Source organism: Priapulus caudatus, unplaced genomic scaffold (assembly GCF_000485595.1).
Source record: "Priapulus caudatus unplaced genomic scaffold, Priapulus_caudatus-5.0.1 Scaffold428, whole genome shotgun sequence".
Lineage (NCBI taxonomy): Eukaryota > Metazoa > Priapulida > Priapulimorpha > Priapulimorphida > Priapulidae > Priapulus > Priapulus caudatus.
Window position 1 is genome coordinate 52,353 of NW_014577489.1, and position 17,210 is coordinate 69,562.

Genomic DNA, 17,210 nt, shown 5'->3' on the forward strand with positions numbered 1-17,210 from the left:
ACGCGCATGTTTTATAACAGATTATATAATTAGAATAATTACTCTTGCCTTCTCAAACGCATGTAGTCGATCTATTGCTTTAGTTGCATTTTGAGACCAACCTTTCAAATACCGTGGCTTTCGCGCATTGAGTTTCGAAATTCGATGTCGCATTACCAAATGGATGATTTTTTAATCGAGAATTTTGATTCTAGGAAGTTTAACGTGATATAGAAATTGTGCGTGTGATGTATGCGTTTATGAATACTTGCGATCCACATGACAAATTACACATTATTCTCAAATACATGCCGGCATTCATTTATTCGCTGTTTGTTCATTATGAGGCGCTCGCACCTCCACGCACACGCACACGCACACGCACACGCACACACACACGCACACACACACACACACACACACACAACGGCGGCAGCATGCGTGCAGACAGTGTCAGGCCGGGGCGGATCTAGGGGAGTGTCCAGGTGGTCCAAACCCCCCCTTTAATTTCAAAGTGCCCCAAGAGTCAGTCTGCTCAGATGCTCTCAGAATGCACCAATTTTTTTTTTCTTGGAGGAGGACCTCCAACCCCCCCCCCCCTAAGTGGCATAAGCTGCCTTCGGCAGCTTTTTAAAACACCAGAAAAATTCAGCAGAAAAAAGTGCCCTTTATTTCTTCCAGGACACCCCCCTTTCAAAAATCCTGGATTCGCCCTTAATTGTCGGGTCTGTGGCAACCACACTGACAGCCCAGCGAGGAGAGTAGACCAGTGGGTCGGCAGCTGCAGAAATACCTGCAGAAAACCTCTGTGAAGCCAGCGAGAAGATGCTGAACGCGTGTGGATGACGGCAGACGAAAATGCCGCGGGGGGGGGGAGGGGGTCGCTGCAATGAGAAAAATGCAAACAGATATATTGGCGGCATTCGGTTCGAATAACAAAGGTCAAGAGCAGAGGCACGAGGGGGTTAGAGTTTAAACTGATAGTACATGCTTTCCCTGCTCACAGGCCTTCCCACTGCAACTTGGTCATTTCCGTAAGGTTCGGAATTTCAGGGAACATTAATTGCCTCCACTTCCAAAACCAATTCGATGTCGGCAGGCATAACACACCCTTTACCTTAAATACTGTCTGCATCGCACTCTCACCTGTCAATACACATGAATCGGGGTTTGACAGGTGCACTCATACGCTCCAAGGTTACCACGGGAAAAAACGTGATTTCTCAGGTAAAGGTCAGCAGAGTAAAGGGTTATATGCATAATGTGAGAGCTGGGTTCAGTTTTTCAGCAACATGCAGGATTATTTTAACTTGTAACTAACACGATAGATAATTATAATCGAAAGAATGACGAGAACCTGCAAGAAGTGCAAGTATATTGTATTAAGCTGCACCTTCAAAACTTCCTCATATATAGGTTAACGGTGCACCTAAAGCCTGGAATACACACACACACACACACACACACAGTGACACGCACACACACACGCACGCACGCACACACACACACACAGTGACACATACACACACACACGCGCGTACATGCTGCATGCAGACTCACATGGTGCGAAATTCACGGGAGTCTGGAGTCAAATACTCCCCGATTTACTGCCGGACTCCCTGATTTGACATATGCAGGAGTCCGTGTAACTCCCTGAAAATTCTGCCATACTAACTAGTTCTTTCCAAGGCACGGCCTCGCGGAATTACCATATTTTCTCAGCTAATGACCAAAGAAAATTTGGCAGACGTGCAACCGCATGAATCTTAAAAATAAGCACATGTATGCGTTATTGTAAAATATCTTTAATTTTGAACTTCAGACTGCGGACTCCCTCATTTTGCTGCGGACTCCCTCTTTTTGAGGGTAGGGAGTCCGTTGGACTCCCGTGTTTAAAAGTTAATTTCTATCCCTGGACTCACATGCATAGGCTGCACACACAGCGCAAAACTTGCGCACAAGCGAAAATCTGCAATCGTGTATTTAGCGCGCACAAATTTCTCACAGAACTAAGCGTGTAGTAGTAACATTGGCACGTGCGAGTCGTGACTAGTGGTTGCTCCGGCCACACTGCCCACCTGATGGGTTCAGCCGACTGGACGGTCCTCAGACGTCCAGCACACGAAGCAGTCACAGGTGTTTGCTCGCCCTCCCGACCATTGTCGCTCGATATAGATGGCGCTGTGCTGCTATCACTGTTCGGGTTCGGAGTGGGCATGCTGTAACATGAGCGACATGCAGAGAGTTGTAAGTGTGTTCCGCGTAAGACTACATTCCACACAAACCGACACACAAACGCATGCATGCGCGCACAAACGCACTGCCGCGCCCGAATCGAAATAACTGCGGGCAACAGAAGGTGAATTTTGTTGCACACCTCTCTTTATATCGAAACAAGACGAATGCACGTTGCATTTAATTTCATTGGTGTTTTCACACATATATCTTTTGTTTATATATTATATTTATATAATATACACACATATACACATCGGCCATTAACGCGCAGACTCCCTTAATTTAATTACCAGGGTGCGAAGGACGCAGGGAACACGCAAATAGGGATGCATACCTCTCTTTATATCGAAACAAGACGAATGCACGTTGCATTTAATTTCATTGGTGTTTTCACACATATATCTTTTCTTTATATATTATATTTATATATATATCATCACTCTCTAGAGACCACGCGTAAACAGATGCCAACACTACTGACTACCCAACTCTGCACTATCCATTCGAACTAATTCATGCATCATTTGATTTGCAAAATTTTGTCGTGCTTGCTCATGTGAACGGAATGACATAACGCCTGTGCACGCCTCACTTCCTCGCTGCTCTCCCACCCCCTCCCCTAAAACTCACTGCGTGTGTATTTGTTTTGATTTATTCAACGATCACACACTGCTCTCTATACGGACCCACTGCTCACTAAATTTACGCCTGGTGTATGTTTTTATGTATTCGACGATCCCACACTGCTCTCTCTATACGGAGCCACTGCTCATAAAATTGAGGGTGTCACTTTCCCCCGGGCGTAGATGGAGGGTGCCGCTACGTGGCAGCACTAGCCCTAACCCTAACCCAAACTCCACGACAGATGGCGCTCTCGCTCTGGCTCAATTCTATTCAGGCAATATCCTGAGTGTGGGAAGGGGGCGCTGCATGCAGTTCGACCCTAACCTTAACCAAAGAGCTTATAGTAATCATTATAAGCTCTTTGCCCTAACCCTAATCCTAACACAAGTGCAGCCACATCACGTGACCCTCCATCTACGCCCGGGGGAAAGTCATTCCGTAAAATTGACGCCTTGTGTATGTATCTTTATTTATTCGGCGATCCCTACTCTCTATACGGACCCACTCTTCACAAAATGGTCGGCGCGTGTGTATTTGGCGAACGTAGGTACATGATCGTGTGTAGTGTCATGATAGCTAGGCACGACGATTCGCCTTGTCGGATCCGCAATCTCAATACCCTGCAACCCTTAGCGTATAGTTCGTCATAGCTTTGATTGACTGCACTGGATGGCAAGGCGCGATGGAATGAGTCAGAAGCAGGAGATAGGTGCTTGGAGCGATAATCGACGCGTGGCAAGGGTAAGCGAGTGTATGATGGCTCTCCAGGTTCCCTCAATTAGCAAAGATCACAAGAGAATTAGAAATTAGAAATAGCAATTAGAATAGGAATTAGACACTGTAACATGCAATGGAGTCTCGACTGACTCAATGACAATGCTGTAGCTATAGTGACTGTTTTGTTTAGATACTGATTCGGATCCAAGAACGGTGCTCAAGCAAGCGCAGCGCAAGGTGAAGCAGGAATTCAACGTCCTTGAGTCACAGTCAAGGTCGAAGATAGATCAAATGTATACGCGCTGTTAAAAGATAGACAGTGTTGATCTGTCTATTTGATCATCTTTCTCTCTCATCACGTAGTGACCCGAGTTTGCTAGGGGGGTCCGGCATGCCCCCCGGAAAAATTTTTGATTCTGAGATGCAATTTCCTGCATTCTGAGGGTCAAAAATGACAATAAATTGACAACAAATGACAATAATTGACAACAAATGACAATAATTGACAACAAACAAAAATTTCGATCACAGTGAAATTCGTAGTTTGATACAAACTGGTCGTAGTGGTGCAAAAGGAATAGAAATTCGTATAAAATACGGATAAATCGTAGTGGTTGGCATCTCTGATGCACGTACGCGTACGCACGCACGCACGCACGCACACACACGCCTCACGACACGCTTCATCATACCTCCCGATAACAGATAGTGCCCGATCTCACAGAATCACCTCGATCACTGAATGGTCACTATGCGGTCACTACGCAGCACGGCCGATCGCCGACACACAAACTCGAGTCGCCATCCCACACGAGTGAACGCGGGACGGTAAATGAAGAGCGCGTGCGCGGCGAGCGAGAGAGAGAGCTCACGCCTGCTACTGTGGTTAAGAGGGTCTATGTCCCCCAGGGTACTACCGGAACGTACCCTGGGTACGGTCAGGTATACCGGAACGTACCCCTGGTAACTACCTAATATGCCGGACCGTACCTCGCCTACTCCACTAACGAGTCTAGGAAGTCGCCTACGCCTACTCCCTAACCCTAACCCTAACCCTAACCATATCAGATAGTTACCAGGGTACGTTCCGGTATACCGGACCGCACCCAGGGTACGTTCCGGCAGTAACCGGGGGAACATCTATAGACTCTCTATGAGCGCTACTGTGGCCTATCGCTAGGCAGCCAGTGGACGCTGCAGAACACACACGCGCACGCGCACGCACACGCACACGCACACGCACACGCACACGCACACGCACACGCACACACACACGCACACACACCACGACACACACACCACACACACAAACGGCGGCGCATCGCGTTGCAGACGAGTGCAGGCGCGGGGCGGATCTAGGGGAGTGTCCAGGTGGTCCAGAACCCCCGCCTTTAATTCCAAAGCCCCAAGAGTCAGTCTGCCTCAGATGCTCTCAAATGCACAATTTTTTTCTTTCTTGCGAGGGAGGACCTCCAACCGCCCCCCCTAAGTGGCATGACAGCTGCCTTCGGCAGCTTTTTAAACACCAGAAGAAATTCCAGCAGAAAAAGTGCCCTTTATTCTCCAGGTAAACCCCCCGTTTCAAAAATCCTGGATTCGCCCTTTAATTGGGTGGTCTGTGCCAAACCAACAACTGAACAGCCCAGCGATGAGCAGTAGACCAGCTGGGTCGGCAGCTGCCAGGAAGATAACCTTCTAGCCGAGAAACCCTCTGTGAGAGGCCAGCGAGAAGATGGCTGAGACGGCGCCCTCTCGTGGGGCTGCCCGCTGTGGATGACGGAGACGAAAAATGCCGGGGGAGGGGGTCGGCGCTTGCGCAATGAGAAAAATGCAACAGATATATTGGCGGCAGTTCGTGTTCTGAAGTAACAAGGTCAAGAAGCAGAGGCACGGAGGGGTGGTTAGAGTTTAAACTGATCAGCTACTGCTTTCCGCTGCTCACAGGCCTATCCACTGCCAACTTGGTTCATTTCGTAAGGTTCGGAATTTCAGGGAACATTAATTGCCTCCGGCTTCCGAATAACCGAATTCATGTCGGGCTAGGCATAACACACCTTTACCTTAAATTAGCTGTCTGACATTTTCGCACCTCTCACCTTGTCAATACACATGATATCGCGGGTTTGACAGTGCAGGCTCATACGCTCGAAGGTTACCACGGAAAAAGCAACGTGATGTTCTCAGGTTAAAGGTCAGCAGAATAAAGTTATATGGCATAATGTGAGAGCTGGGTTCAGTTTTTCAGCACATGCAGGATATATTTTAACTTTGTAACTACACGATAGTATATTATATCGAGTTCAAGAATGCGAGGAACCTGGCAAGAAGTGCAAGTATATCTGCTATATAAGCTGCACCTTTCAAACTTTCACTCATATATATGCTGTTAACGGTGCACCTAAAGCTGGAAATGACACACACAACACACACACACACCAGTGACACGCAGCACACCACACGCACGCAGCGCACACAACCCAGACACACAGCTGACACATACACACAACACGCCTCATGCTGCATGCAGGACTCACATGGTGCGAATTCACGGGGAGTCTGGAGTCAAATACTCCCCCGATTTTACTGGCCGGACCTCCCTGACTTTTTGACATATGCAGGAGTCACGTGTAACTCCCTGAAAATTCTGCCCATACTAACTAGTTCTTTCAAGGCAACGGGCCCTCGCGGAATTTACCATATTTTCTCAGCTAATGACCAAGAAAATTTGGCAGACGTGCAACCGCATGAATCTTAAAAATAAGCACAATGTATGCGTTATTGTAAAATATCCTTTAATATTGAACTTCAGACTTGCGGACTCCCTTCATTTTTGCTTGCCGGACTCCCTCTTTTGAGGGTAGGGAGTCCGCTTGGACTCCCGTGTTAAAAGTTAATTTCTATCCCTTGGACTCACATGATAGTTGCACACACAGCGCAAAACTTGGCACAAGCGGCGAAAATCTTGCAATCGTGTATTTAGCGTGCCACAAATTTCTCAAGAACTAGCGTGTAGTAGTAACATTGGCACCGTCCCGCGAGTCGTGACCTAGTGGTTGCTGCCGGCCACACTGCCCACCTGATTGGCCGTTTCAAGCCGAGCTGGGACGGTCCTCAGACGCTTTGTTTTTTTTTTTTTTTTTTTCCAGCAACGAGACATCACATGTTTGCGTCGCCCTCCCGGACCGATTTGGCTCGCCGATTATAGGGATGGCGCCTGTGCTGCTATCAGCTGTTCGAGGTTCGGACTGGGCATGCTGTAAATGAGCGGAGGCATGCAGAGGTTGTAAGTGTGTTCCGCGTAAGGACGTAGCATTCCACACGAAAAACGGACACACAAACGCGAGTCGATGCGCGCACAACGGCACTTGCTGCGCCCGAATCGGAAAGAACTGCGGGCAACAGAAGGCGTGAATTTTGTTGCAACCGTCTCTTTATATCAACAAGACGAATCACGTTCTTCTCTCCCTCCGCCCACCCCGGCTCGTTCCTTGCCTACCTTCTCTTTCATCTGCCCTCCCCGCCCCCTCCCCTATCATCTTCTGATGGCCGCTTTACTTGTCTCCGCTCCCTTTCAACTGTTCCTTTCTCGCTTCTCCCTCCTCCCCGCTCCTGCCCACTAACTCGCCAGGCTGACCACTCGTTCCACCTCTTCTACCCACTAGAATCCAGCACGCCGATACTCCGTTTTGCATTTAATTCATTGTGTTTTTCACACATTATATCTTTTGTTTATATATTATATTTATATAATATACACACATATACACATAGTACCTATATATATATTTATATATATACACTGTATATATATATATGATATAATGAATGAGATACATAATTGTATCCCCCGAGACGAAGTTCGTGGGGATTACGTATGGAAATCGCACCACGCCACCCGCCGCCGCCGCCCGTACAGAGATCCTTGTGACGCCATCTACCGCTTGCAGTTCTTCTCGGATCATCTTCAAATTTCGAATGAGTGCCGTTTATCGTAAAGCGAAACACCTATCGTTTTGGTGGTGGCGGAGCCATCGTTGCCATGCGTAACAACATTTTTGTCGAAATATTCTAGAACCGTAACTTCTGCACTTTTTACCGATTGTCATGAAATTAATATTTTTGTATTTAAATTTAAATTTAAAATAAAAAATATAAAAAATAATATTTGTAAAAAAATATTAAAAAATAAAACAATATTGTATTAAAATTTGTATTTAAATTTTATATTTAGTTTTATGATTGTCATCAAATATATATATATATACATATATATATATGGACTGTTATATCGCCTCTGTGTGCCAAATTCCCAGCACAAATCGGGTTAAAAACAGCACAAGTTACAGGTTCTAACAATATTTCCACAAAAATGTTTGTTACCATGCAACGATTGCTTGCCCACACCAAAAACATTGGCGTCTCTCGCTTTACCATAACGCCACCTTCATGCCAAAATTTGACACATGATCCGAGATCGGTAGTAAAAAACTGCCACACCAGCGTTCACTTTGAATTTTATTTCACCTTTACCTTGACCTTGATCGATATTTCTCTTCGCTCTCTAACTCAGCCCATTAATTGGACCTAGCTGCGACCAAACTTGGTATGCTTTACAACATCTTGGGAGAAGCCGTCTGTCGCATACCAGAAACCACCACTGTCCTTGACCTTAGTTTGACCTACACCGACTTACATTTCCTCTTCGGCCTTCTAGGGTAACCAGATTCCATATACTTGCACATCTGAGGCACACCAGTTGTCTAACAAACCTTTGTCTTTGTGACTTATTTAACTTTACCTGCCTTCTACGTCCTTACAGAGATATTCTATTCATACTAGATCACGGGGGATACATGTAGTTGGCGACAACTGCTCCTTTCTAGTTATATGATTGGATATGCATTTAATTAATACATCTGGTTAAAAGAACACCGGAGCTTTCAGACTAGGTAAGAATCATCCAACAAGCAACACTTTTTAAAAAGAGTAGAACGTAATAACGCTGATAAGGTCTACGTCTCCCTGGGTACTGCTGGACGCTGCGGCTGCTGTTGTCAATAACAACTAAGAAAGGGCAGTTGTCGCCAACTACATGTATCCCCCGTGTTCACCCCAAGATGTGTAAGTATACAAAGTTTAGTCGCGCTAGGTCAATTAGGGGCCGAGTTATAGAGTGGAAGGAAAATATGATAAAGGTCAAGGTCAAGGTCAAGGTCAAATAAAGGTTGCAGTGACCTGGTTTTGGTACGCTGCCCACCTTCTCCCCAAGAAGTGTAAGTAGACCAAGTTTGGTCATGCTAGGTCAATTAGGGGCCGAGTTACAGAGCGGAAGGGAAATATGATCAAGGTCAAGGTAAAGGTCAAATAAAGGACGCAGTGACCTGGTTTTAGAACGCTGCCCACCTTCTCCCCAAGATGTGTAAGTAAACCAAGTTTGGTCACGCTAGGGTCAATTAGGGGCCGAGTTACAGAGCGGAAGGGAAATATGATCAAGGTCAAGGTAAAGGTCAAATAAAGGTCACAGTGACCTGGTTTTGGTACGCTGCCCACCTTCTCCCCAAGATGTGTATAAGTAGACCAAGTTTGGTCACGCTAGATCAATTAGGGGTCGAGTTATAGAGCAGAAGAGAAAATCTATGCGGCGGACCAAGCGGCGGCGGCGGCGGCGGCTGTACAGACATGAAACCATAGTATCCCCGCCGACTTTGTCGTGGGGGATTCACAACAATCAATAATATCAACAATCAACAAACAATAATGTCAGCAACAATAACAGCAGTTAGTAGCAACATTAGTAGCAGCAGCAACAACAACAGCAGCCGCAGTGTCCGGCAGTACCCAGGGAGACACAGACCTTTAGGCAGTAATAACTATAGGTTAGCGGTAACTGCAACAGAGCAACATGAACCAGGAACAGGGTTTTGCTAGCTGAGGTGTCACTAATATTGATAAACACCAACAAGCAGGTTTCCAGTTGGTGACAGATCCATTGTCATGTGTAAATGGAACAACACTGCACGTTATACAGCATATAAAACACATTTAGTGACCTGTACAACATACACTGTAGCAACTGTCAACATTGCTGGTTTTACCTAAGAGCAACTGCGAGGTAGAAATGCACATGCAAAATTTCTCACCACCGAGCAGTGAAGAATTGCAAAGCAATAAATGAAGCGACCTATATATGAATCAGATATATTGGCTAACGCTCCATTAGGAGTGTTCCCAACCCCTGATTAATGATTAATGATTAATGATTGATAATTCTAACCCTAACCCTAACCTAACCTATAACCTAACCCTAACCATTAATGATATTAAAGTTGGGAACACTCCTAATGAAGTATCACCCGATATATTTGGCGATAGTGACTTGATCAGCAGCATAAGCCAAGAAGCAGAGTCTTGTCAAAGAGCTATAGTTTCACATCCACAGCAGTCATAATACATATATATAACAGCAGCGCATCATGGCGTAAACGAATTTTCTTGCAATTCGCTCGCTTTGATTCTTGCTTTACATTTTAGCACGCCTGTCACATAACCGCTGCCGCTATAGATCTATAGACCTCATCTCCCATCTCAGCGTTAATGTACGAAGATGACTTGCGTGCACGAAGTCGGACCGCTCTAACTACGTCATCGGTAAATTATATCATCAAATATCTAATGGCTACAAGTGATCTGTAGCAACTCTCTCCTCTTATATATAATAGATGAACGAAGTCCAGTTTCCGACTGCTGGCTAGTTTCCAATAGACATGCAGTCGACTCTCAAAATTCCAAGCGCCCTCAAAACCGAAGCTCGTGTTAGTTAAACCAGACGATTTTTTAGGTCCCAACACCATCCCCATCTGATACATTTAAAATATGCATGGAATAAGGAAGAGTCCTACTATAAACCAAACTTCACAGAAAACTGAACTGAATGGTCGGTATTGGGAGAGAGTTGACCGTAGTAACTGCAGCTACACCCCCCACACTGACATGACTAAGCTTAAGTATCCAACACCATATAATATGAGACATCTAAGATATGCCTGGAATAGGATCCTCCCCCTGTAAGCAGAACTTCACAGAAAACTAAACTAAACGCTTGGTATTGGGAGAGAGTTGACCGCACTAACTGCAGCTACACTGCCCCCCCCCACATGTAGATCTAATCATTCGATTTTGCAGTTATGCAATTTGTTTCGCATAGTTTCTCATGCAGTTCTATACGATCACTGTCGCTGGGTCCGCTGTCGCAAGCGATCACTATAAGTTATGTGATATTTTCATTAATGTTTCATGGACATTTTATTAACCAGTTCGCACGAGAATGATATATTCGCATGCATGAATGACAATGTATTTTAATGTTATTGCATGCAATAAATCTTTCATTTTTTTGAATAAAATCTTATTAAAGTCGTTACGACCACGAATTTCATCCGTAAAAAAAATAAAAATTTGAGATACCTGTCATACATGACAGAATCGCATTTGAATTGTCTTTATAATTCAATCAAATGATAGACGATTATACATATATATACATAATTATATGTATATAACCTTGACAACGAGACGAAACTGTGTTTACGGTGTCAACAACGAGAGTGTGCTTAATGGCACCTCTCACCTATACGCACGCGCGCAGGTAAACACTCACCAGTGCACGCACACGTATACGCACACACGTACGTGCGTAAACACACACACACACACGCGCGCGCGCAAACACGCACACGCACGCACGCACGCACGTATACACGCACGCTCGCGCATACGTTCGTGCCACATACACCCACATACGCACACGCAGACACACACACGTACGTGTACATATGGAGAAAGAGAGAGAGAGAGAGAGAGAGAGAGAGAGAGAGAGAGAAGAGTCAGAGAGAGTCAGAGCAGAGAGAGAGAGAGAGAGAGAAAGAGAGAGAGAGAGACAGAGAGAGAGAGAGAGAGATAGAGAGGGAGGGAAAAAAACGGATAAATGCGAATAGAGAGAGGGAGCGATAGAAAGAGAGAGAGAGGGGGAGATTGAGAAAGATAAAAAGAGAGAGAGGAGAGAGGGCGAGGGAAAGAGATAGGGAGATAGGGAGAGGGAGGGGGAGAGGGAGAAAGTTGGAGAGAGGTAAATAGAGAGGGGAGAGAGAGAGCGCGAGAGTGAGAGGGAAAGGGTGAGAGAGCGAGAGAGAGATGGAGAGCGTGAGTGATCGAGGTATGGAGAGAGGGAGAGAGGGGGGAGAAGGAGAAAGAGGGAGAGAAGTAAAGAGAGAGAGAAGGAGTGAGAGGGATAGATCGAGAGAGGATGATGGAGAGAGAGGAGAGAGGGAAAGAAGGCGATGGAGAGAAAGGGAGATGGAGAGAGAGCAAGAGAGGGAGAGAGTGAGAGAGGGAGAGGGGAGAGAGGGAGGGAGAGAGAGAGAGATAGAGAGCGTGAGAGATTGACAGAGGGAAGAGGCAGAGAGAGAGAGGGGAAATAAACAAGAAAGATGGGATAAGAGCATACAATAATAGCCAGACATAAACGCAACCACATACGTCATTGTCAATTATCTGACCATGTATGGCTTCATTCTACAAATATGTGCCACCTCCGTTATAAGTATTAAGATTTATGTAAGTTTATGATAATTGATTATCGATCATCGCTAACACTGTTTTTAAAGTAAAATACATTTGCTTAAGTGCATTTCATGAATTTATTAATAGATTGTAGTGCAAATCTTCTTGCATTTTCTTCAGCAATTAACTTATTGGTTATTAATTTATTCTCTGCATACTGACCAAGCTTTCAGCCACTGCACGAAATAAAATGCATATGAAAAGAAATAATTTAGTGAATTTATCGCAATGAAACACGGACATTTTTGTTTAAAAAGTCCTACATTTCAGAGGCAGGCCAAAGGATAGAATGAGGTCACACTACGTTATAGTGGCCTCTGTAACCTTGTTTAATGGGCACGTTACATGTAGTTACACTGCCGAAATACCCAATCCATATTTGATAGAGTAACAAGTTAATAATGAAAAAGTTTGCTATCGATGATAAAAGATGACCTTTCAGTACTATATCTGTTTATTTTGTGGCCGGACGAACTAAGAGCTTCGCGTGAAACTGGCCATACATTTGAATGAACTAAAATGCTGGTGGCGCTCTTAGAGGAGAGAAAAAAAACGTCACCTAATGTTCAACCGTGACGTGCACGCTAAATGTGCGTGCATCCTACTAGACACCTACTAAGTGTGTGTGTGCGTGTGTATATGTGTGTGTGTGTGTGTGTGTGTGTGTGTGTGTGTGTGTGTGTGTGTGTGTAACCTGTGACCTCCAATTTCGGCACAGTGATGGCTTTTCCTACCATGATGCTATACACCGACTATCACGAGCCTAGGTCGAGCCGTTTAGATTCGTGCCGCCATTCTGCATTTCCTCCCTATACCTTAAGTTAAGGAAGGAATGTTCCCCCTTCTTTTACACCTCTTGACCTTTGACCTTTGACCCCCAGCTTCGACATCCCAACTCGTTTTCAGATTACCCCCTGACGTCCCGAATATCGTGACCGTACGTCGAGCGGTTAAGATTTGTGCGCAACTGTTGACGCACGGACGGACGGCCGGACGATCATGCGATTCTACAAGCTGCATCTGACTACGTCAGATGAGCTAAAAATACGAAATCTATTTACTACCAAAGTCTTAATGTTTCTCTACTCTCTTTCACCTATTATTGCCGACAATTTCCTGTAAATGCCGTGCAAATGCTCATCTGCAACACACGCTGGCTGCCGCATGCTAGCTGCTGCACACTGACACGTTATATCATCTGACGTTATGTGCACTAATAGAGCTATTATTATTCACTCCTGATAATATGGAACGATCGCGACTTCTTTACATCTATTCTAGATAGATCCGCAAATGAATCGTGATGAGCGTGTGGGAGTGCACGCCGCACACTGAGATAACCTACCCCATTCATAATTATCATATCTGTATAAGAGCTTGTCTTGATAAAACACAGCCATTATCATGAACACGTATCACGCTGGCACGTATTATAAATCATATATATACACGCACGTGTCAAAACACGAGATCAGTAAACAAAAAGACGCACGATTCACTATTTTTAACAGTACCTGTAGGAATACAGACAAAGTAAGGATCATGGTTACCTGTGTGTCTATTAGGTCTATTTGAAAAACCATCACATATATTTCATGTACAAGTATATCAATGCTAGCTCATATATAGTTGCTATCACATGTTTTCTCTATAATTCATGGGAAAAAACGTGGAAAACTTTCAGTTCTCTCATTCATAACAATAAAATTCCCATTGTGGAAAACAGTTAGATCTATCTCCCCAAGCCAACTATTACAGTAGTTTGACCAAAGTGAATACATCAGTCATACGTACGCAACAGTTCTGTGAATAGCATTGGCCAATACAAACACCCAACTGACGTTCATAGGGTCTATGTCCCCCAGGGTACTGCCGGAACGTACCCTGGGTACGGTCCGGTATACCGGAACGTACCCTGGTAACTATCTGATATGGTTAGGGTTAGGGAATATATATCAGGAGTTAATGAAACAAATTTTTCTCATTACAAATTTGTCTCATTTATTAACTCCTGATATATATGCAACTTAAAAGATTACGCATGCATCGTGGTGGAACGAGATACTAGTTTCTGTACATATTCTGCAGTGGTATATACTTAAGGTAACTTATTGGTAGATGGATTCACTGACGATACATGAATGCCTGTAAATGACTGCAAATAAGAATGTTGCTTTAAGATGAATCAAGGCTCGAAAAAATGCTTTCACAACCACTATCTATATATATGTGTATACTACTCAGTTGTGCCGATTCGATTGCTAACTGTTTACTTTTCACAGTACTTGCCAACTTCTAATGCACCTTATTTTGCAGATTATAGTTATATAGGGACCTATTTTTCTCAGAAAATGTCTCTAAAAATCACCTTATGACCTATATAATCTGAGGGTCAGTTTAGCAGCCATTATTGTAGCTATAATTTTTTAGCTGCAGTACACTATATATTATATACATTGCTTGGGCTATTATGCAGTCAGACTATTTTCAAATTGCTACATTCTACATCTATATACGCCGCAAAGTGTAACTTGCTATTTGAGACTTTACATTACAAAGCAAGTTCATTTCGAGCCTTGACTGTTTAAAGCTTTCCTTCACCGATTCTTGGTTGAAGAAAATGCAACACGCAGATAGAGAAAGTGCAGCTAACAAAGACAATTAAGCCATCTATTCTTGCTTCTGCTACCTGTGTTAGTGTCTTGTATTCTTGTCTAAAAATCCAGTTTGAAGAAGCAGGCTGAAATGCAATTAACACGGCTATAAATATGTCCAAGTCATCAGGAATGGCCTGCAGCTGAGACGTCATGGGCCGTGTACGCTCCTATAAGGTGCATTCACACTACTGCTCTGTACGTGTCCAGGTGGGTCATGCAAAACTGCCAACTGATTATTTGGTGTCTGTTGGTAAAAAAAAACAGCAAGCGATAAGCACCAGATTGTGATATCGTATACCTGTATCAGTGTACTGGTGTATGCATACTAACAATGCCAACACGTTTCAACCCAAGAAAGTAATCAACAGTTGTGCTAAGTCAGCTAGACACATTCCAGTGTTTCCCCTGCATTGACACGAGCAAGGCGGGCCGCTTTGCTCAAACTCTCAGCTGCCACACAGAAATTTGTCCAAAACACTGCCTCGCTGACGAAAATCATTGTTAATTCTTTAATAGAACAGTGCTTATAATGTACCAAACCAGCTTAGAATGCACCAAATTGCACTATTTTTTCAAAATTTCCCACCTGCGGACCGGTGCTCACTTTGCTAGAACCTCGAAACGCGCACAAACACCCAAAAATATTTACCACCTAACAGACCGTTTTGGCCAGTACAGGGGAAACACTGCATTCTAGCTAATTCTTACTCAATCACATGATGCATAGCAGAATGACCACAGGCACTTGGAGCGTTTCAATAAAATATAATGCTAAACAAGTGCCGCGGAGCGACAGCGCTCATCTAACGTCTACTGCGGTGACTCTGTGGTGGAGTGGTGGGATTCTAGTAAACCCTGTTAGTCCCAAATGTGTTCACATGCACGCTGAAACAGTGGAAGGCACAGGGATGGTATCAGGAACCTTCTCAAAGGAATGTTCGTTGGGATCGTTATGAAAGTTGCCACGAGATGGCGCGTACGTTCAAGTGTCTTAATATTTTAAGATGGAAGCTCCCATCGTACGTACTACGAATGCAGAGCGAGCGATGGTTTATAACAGATTATATAATAGAATAATTATCTTGCTTCTCAAACCAATGTATTCGATCTATTGCTTTAGTTGATTTTGAGACCAACCTTCAAATACGTGGCTTTGGCATTGAGTTTGAATTCGATTTCGCATTCCAAATGATTGATTTTTACGAGAATTTGATTCTATTGAAGTTTAACGTGATGAAATTGTGCGTGTGATGTATGCGTTTATGAATACTGCCGAATCACACATGACAAATACACATTTATTCTCAAATACATGCGGATTCATTTATTCCGCTGTTTGTCATTCATGAGCGCTTCGCATCGGACAGTCTGTCAGATTATGACAAAGTGAGGCACAAGAAGAAAAAGAAAGCCATTAAGCTACCAAGCGAAAGCGAGCAAAAGAAAGACGGATGAGGAAGAGTTACATCGACTACTTTAACTGATATTGTTATACTTTGAGTAGTTAATCTGTTGTTTTTAAATCTTCGCTTTCCATTTTTTGTTTAACTGACACACGACTAAACGGTGATCTCGTGAAGGTGAGGCTTAGACGAATGGTCTATTGTTTCACTTCGTCCAGCGATGCAGAACTATAGCGTATACCTTTGGGTGGTTCGTTCGCAATAATTACACCAAACTTTAAAAAAACGTGAACCATGTATAATGATGATTATATCATATATATATATATATTTATATATATTTTTATATATATAAATATTCAAGAATAATATATATTTAAATTCAATACTTAGTCACACACCCGCACGCACATTTCCATTAATTATATGGCTTACATTATCATATATTTCTAATTCAACCATATATTATTCCGACAATATATTATTAAATATTTATGACATTTATTATGACATAAATATATTTATTGAATAATTACTATATTATAATATTAGCCCAGCAGCGGTGTGCTAGCAAGCACTAATAGGCTGCATGGTTAGCAGTAATGTGAAGACATTCGGTACCATTATAACGTGTATATATGAGGTTTGTTCGAGCTCTCAGGTGATCAACTGTCAGTATACAACCTGTGTCGTTAGCGGATATATCGAGCCAGCCATTCAACTTTTTTTTTCATTTAGATATACGTATTCAATAGCTTTTCATGCGTCGAGGAGTGTGATAGACCCGATATACGTTATGTCCGTAGTTGTCTGTATATCAGAGGTTGCCTGGGTGTATACACACTTTTTTTTTTATAAGAATTCTTTTTATAAGAATCATCGAGGCTTGATTTCTCAAATTTTAAGAATTTTTTAAGAATAATGCTGAGGCTCGATCATCAGACACACATTGTCACTCGATGACGACGGCGAC

General features: G+C 43.7%; 1 protein-coding gene across 1 annotated transcript in view; it reads right to left on the reverse strand.

The window, feature by feature from the left end:
* The window catches only part of LOC106810293 (acetyl-CoA carboxylase-like), a 46,754-nt gene extending 31,801 nt beyond the window's left edge, over positions 1-14,953 (reverse strand). Inside the window, exons 1-2 of the mRNA XM_014813600.1 lie at positions 14,867-14,953; positions 2,058-2,198 (exon numbers count right to left, since the gene is read on the reverse strand). Of these exons, the coding sequence (XP_014669086.1) occupies positions 2,058-2,197 (140 nt within the window). The 5' untranslated portion in view covers position 2,198; positions 14,867-14,953. The remainder of the gene's footprint in view (positions 1-2,057; positions 2,199-14,866) is intronic.
* Between the last annotated feature and the right edge of the window lie 2,257 nt (positions 14,954-17,210).